The sequence below is a fragment of the Branchiostoma floridae genome, chromosome 12, assembly GCF_000003815.2.
Source record: "Branchiostoma floridae strain S238N-H82 chromosome 12, Bfl_VNyyK, whole genome shotgun sequence".
In the NCBI taxonomy this organism is placed as follows: Eukaryota; Metazoa; Chordata; class Leptocardii; order Amphioxiformes; family Branchiostomatidae; genus Branchiostoma; species Branchiostoma floridae.
This window is the reverse complement of record NC_049990.1, coordinates 106,679-112,032: the sequence shown is the minus strand read 5'-3', so window position 1 is coordinate 112,032 and position 5,354 is coordinate 106,679. Positions and strand designations below refer to the sequence as shown.

General features: G+C 45.5%; 1 protein-coding gene across 1 annotated transcript; it reads left to right on the top strand.

Moving 5' to 3' along the window:
• Nucleotides 1-2,573: 2,573 nt before the first annotated feature.
• Nucleotides 2,574-5,353, top strand: LOC118427879 (schwannomin-interacting protein 1-like; the record flags this gene model as incomplete). Its single annotated transcript, XM_035837842.1, has 3 exons — nt 2,574-2,839; nt 3,408-3,908; nt 5,135-5,353. Coding segments are annotated over exons 1-3 (810 nt in total), but the record flags the coding sequence as incomplete, so codon positions are not given.
• Between the last annotated feature and the right edge of the window lies 1 nt (nt 5,354).

Sequence of the window (5,354 nt, the reverse complement as noted above, 5' to 3'; positions counted from 1 at the left end):
TTATAACTGCTCTGGCCTACCGACCAGTTTTGTACAGAGGTGCATTGGTGCCTACAGGACCCCATCAACACACTTTTGTATGCATCGCTTATTTTGGGATTTAGGCCATTTTTGACAACAAATGTATTTTGGGCTCCAATGCCCTTGTATTAATTGACTTGCAGTTTGGTCTGAAGGTGTAGGACATGTGCCCACATGACTTCATTTTCACTTTATACATAAATGTTGGATTTGGGGATATTTCCCCCCTTTGTTAGGCTAAAAATAATTTTGGCTACTATACCTTTGTATTAAAACTAAATGACCCGAAATTCACTATGCATACAATACATCCATACAGTACATGCCCACAGGACTCAGTATGCGTACAATACATCCCCACAGGACTCCATTCACTATGTGTACAGTACATGCCCACAGGACTCCATTCACTATGTGTACAGTACATGCCCACAGGACTCCATTCACTATGCGTACAGTACATGCCCACAGGACTCCATTCACTATGCGTACAATACATGCCCACAGGACTCCATTCACTATGCGTACAGTACATGCCCACAGGACTCACTATGCGTACAGTACATGCCCACAGGACTCCATTCACTATGCGTACAATACATGCCCACAGGACTCAGTATGCGTACAGTACATCCCCACAGGACTCCATTCACTATGCGTACAATACATGCCCACAGGACTCCATTCACTATGCGTACAGTACATCCCCACAGGACTCCATTCACTATGCGTACAATACATGCCCACAGGACTCCATTCACTATGCGTACAGTACATCCCCACAGGACTCACTATGCGTACAGTACATGCCCACAGGACTCACTATGTGTACAGTACATGCCCACAGGACTCACTATGCATACAATACATGCCCACAGGACTCACTATGCGTACAGTACATGCCCACAGGACTCACTATGTGTACAGTACATGCCCACAGGACTCACTATGTGTACAGTACATGCCCACAGGACTCACTATGCATACAATACATGCCCACAGGACTCACTATGCGTACAGTACATGCCCACAGGACTCCATTCACTATGTGTACAGTACATGCCCACAGGACTCCATTCAGTATGCGTACAGTACATGCCCACAGGACTCACTATGCGTACAGTACATGCCCACAGGACTCCATTCAGTATGTGTACAGTACATGCCCACAGGACTCACTATGTGTACAGTACATGCCCACAGGACTCACTATGCGTACAGTACATGCCCACAGGACTCCATTCACTATGCGTACAGTACATGCCCACAGGACTCCATTCACTATGTGTACAGTACATGCCCACAGGACTCCATTCACTATGTGTACAGTACATGCCCACAGGACTCAGTATGCGTACAGTACATGCCCACAGGACTCCATTCAGTATACGTACAGTATATGCCCACAGGATTCCATTCACTATGCGTACAGTACATGCCCACAGGACTCCATTCACTATGTGTACAGTACATGCCCACAGGACTCCATTCACTATGCGTACAGTACATCCCCACAGGACTCCATTCACTATGTGTACAGTACATGCCCACAGGACTCAGTATGCGTACAGTACATGCCCACAGGACTCCATTCAGTATGCTTACAGTACATGCCCACAGGACTCCATTCACTATGCGTACAGTACATCCCCACAGGACTCAGTATGCGTACAGTACATGCCCACAGGACTCCATCCATTTACTTCAACCACAAGCTGTGATAAGCACTTACAGTCCTCTACACTTCCGACACTAAATGTAATGCTGTTCTTTGCCAGTGGGACTTTGTTATACATTACTTAAAAATTTTGGGATTTTATGCCATTTTTGACCAAAAATGAAAATTTTGGGTTGCTGTGTCATGAAAAAGTCAACAGATCTGAAATTTGGTAGAAGGGTAGCTTTAGCACTAGGAATGGAAATTGGGTCCCATAGACCAGTCCATTTTGCATAGATAGGGGTGTTCTGAAAGACTCCATTCTGGTATGGCGGGGGGGGGGGGGGTATTTTTTAAAATCCATTTTGGCCTGGCCTGATGTTTTGGGATAGGTCAATTTCTACAAAAGGTAGATTCATACATTTTTGTACATTTTTGCATTATGATGGAAATGCTGTAATTGCTGAAGAGCAAATGTCGGCCTTCTCCTTAACTACAGTATTCTGTACGTCATCAAATCATTCTCACTCATTTTGCCTTAAAACTTCTCTTGTCTGCTGGATCAAGCATGTCTTTTTTACTGTCAGATGATATTGATTATTGGCAATAGGATCAAGCATGCCTGGTGTGAGGATATAGACTATTGATAATTGATTGTAGGATCCAGCGTGCCTGGCTTGAGGATATTGATTATTGATTATTGATTGCAGGATCAAGCGTGCCTGGCTTGAGGATATTGATTATTAATTACAGGATCCAGCGGGCCTGGCTTGAGGATATTGATTATTGATTACAGGATCCAGTGGGACCTGGCTTGAGGATATTGATTATTGATTATTGATCACAGGATCCAGTGGGCCTGGCTTGAGGATATTGACAGCGGGCCTGGCTTGAGGATATTGATTATTGATTATTGATTGCAGGATCCAGCGGGCCTGGCGTGCGTACAAGCGTCGGAAGGAGCTGGTGAAAAGACGTGACCTTAGCGATGACATCCTGGCCTCCGAGGACTTTTTTGCCCCATATGGCCCCGTGCCGACCTCCGACCCCGACACTGATAGTCTGGCGGCCATGTCAGTCGGCTCCAACACCGACCTCTCAAAGGATGATGGGATAGAGTCAGAAGGAGAGTCCCTGCCAACATCTGTGGAAGACTATCCGGTAAGACAATCTCTCTCCTCCTTAAAGACAATTTCTCTTCTCCTTAAAGTATATCCGGTAAGACATTCTCTCTCCACCTTAAAGACAATATCTCTCCTCCTTAAAGACTATCCGGTAAGACATTCACACTCTTCCTTAAAGACTATCTCTCTCCTCCTTAAAGACAACCTCTCTCCTCCTTAAAGACTATCTCTCTCCTCCTTAAAGACTATCTCTCTCCTCCTTAAAGATATTCACACTCTTCCTTAAAGACTATCTCTCTCCTCCTTAAAGATATTCACACTCTTCCTTAAAGACTATCTCTCTCCTCCTTAAAGACATTCACACTCTTCCTTAAAGACTATCTCTCTCCTCCTTAAAGATATTCACACTCTTCCTTAAAGACTATCTCTCTCCTCCTTAAAGATATTCACACTCTTCCTTAAAGACTATCTCTCTCCTCCTTAAAGACTATCTCTCTCCTCCTTAAAGACTATCTCTCTCCTCAAGACAATTGTTATTGTTGTTGTTGTTGTTGTTGATGTTATTGTTGTTGTTGTTGTTATTATTATTGTTGTTGATGTTCCAGGAAGCGGACCAGGAGAAGATCTCCCCCGGCTCGGACATCATTGCCGACTATGATGATGAGGAGGAGGAGGAGGAGGAGGAGTTTTACCGGCGCCAGCTGTACCAGAGCCCCGCCCCGCCCCTCGGCACCGTTAACAGCCTCAGCTTCGCGGAGGAGCTCAACCAGCTCAACCAGCTCAGCTCTGACCCCCAGCTCAGTCCCGCGGACCTGCAGGAAAACCTGGTGTGCGACACAGAACAGAACAAGAACCAAACTTGGACTAGAAGCACAGAAACAAACAGACCAAGCGATGCGGGGCCCGACTCCGGCGACGCCGGGCCCGACTCTGGCGATGCCGGGCCTGACTCGGACTCCAACATGGACGAGTCTCCGGACGCTGCCGGCAGCTTCGATGTTTACAACGTGGAGACCTCGCTGCCGACCTTGGACTGGGCCTCGCTGGAGGCACACCTGGAGAAGGTCACCAGGGAGGCAGAGGACAGGGAGACTGACCCGGCTACGGTGCGTACAGACTAGTTAACTCAGTAACTAGCTAACTTATCAACTAGCTAACTAACAAATCACCTCGGACTGCACCTGGAGCAGGTCACCAGGGAGGCAGGGAGACTGACCCGGATACGATGGGTACAAACTACTAACTTATAAAAAAACAGCTAACTAATCAATCAATCAACCAACTAACTAATTAACCAGTTGATCAATCCATGAACCAGTTAAGTAATCAACAAGCTAACTAATCAACCAGCTAACTAATCACCAAACAAAGGACTGGGGAACAGACCCTGCAATGGTAGGTCAATAAACGTATCAACCAGCTAAGTAATCAATTAACGTGTTCTGGATATCCAGAAGAGGTGGCTTTGCTTATGACATGTTCTGGATATCCAGAAGGCAAGGTAAAGCTTGTGATGTGTTCTGGATATCCTGCTTCAAGGGACTTCCGTACATCTGGTAACAATTCTGATAGAGCATGCTTTGGATGGGAGCACATCCTGGATGCAACAGGTGCATGCAGAATCAGACTGGAAATAGTCAGTTAGGCAGATTTGAAGCAAGACATGATGACATTTTGTTAGGCATCAGAAATCACCTAGTTAGGCAGTTTGAAGAGCAAGGAAGCAATAAGTGTGTAGCTGAAAATGCCCTGTGCAGCTGAAAATGCACTGTAATGTATAAAAAGACATGTAGTGAATGCTTCATTCTGTGAATGTGAATGTTTTGTTTTTAGTGAATGTTTTGTTCTGTAGTGAATGTTCTGTAGTGGACATCCTGTTCTGTAGTGAATGCTTTTTCTGTAGTGAATGTTTTGTTCTGTAGTGAATGTTCTGTAGTGGACATCTTGTTCTGTAGTGAATGCTTTTTCTGTAGTGAAAGTTTTGTTCTGTAGTGAATTTTTTCTGTGTAGTAAATGTTCTGTAACAGATCTGTAGTGAATGTTCTGTTCTGTAGTGAATGTTCTTTTCGGTAGTGAATGTTCTGTAACAGTTACAGTTCTGTAGTGAATGTTCTGTTCTGAAGTGAATGTTCTGTAACAGTTCTTAGTGAATGCTCTGTAACAAATCTGTAGTGAATGTTCTGTAACTGTAACAGTTCTGTAGTGAATGTTATGTTCTGTAGTGTTCTGTAACAGTTCTGTAGTGAATGTTATGTTCTGTAGTGTTCTGTAACAGTTCTGTAGTGAATGTTATGTTCTGTAGTGTTCTGTAACAGTTCTGTATGATTGTCAGGCCCAGAGAAACAGCCGTGAGGAGATCCGGCGGAAGCTGGCCATGGGTGCGTTTGAGGACAGCGACAGCAGTGGGAGCGGGGAGATGTTCCAGCGTGGGAAACCTCCGCTGTCGGCGCGGCTGCAGACCGGCATGAACCTGCAGATCTGCTTCGTCAACGAGCCCAACTCCGACAGCAGCGGCCAGGATGACGATGGCGGCAAGCCTGAGCCAGAGAACC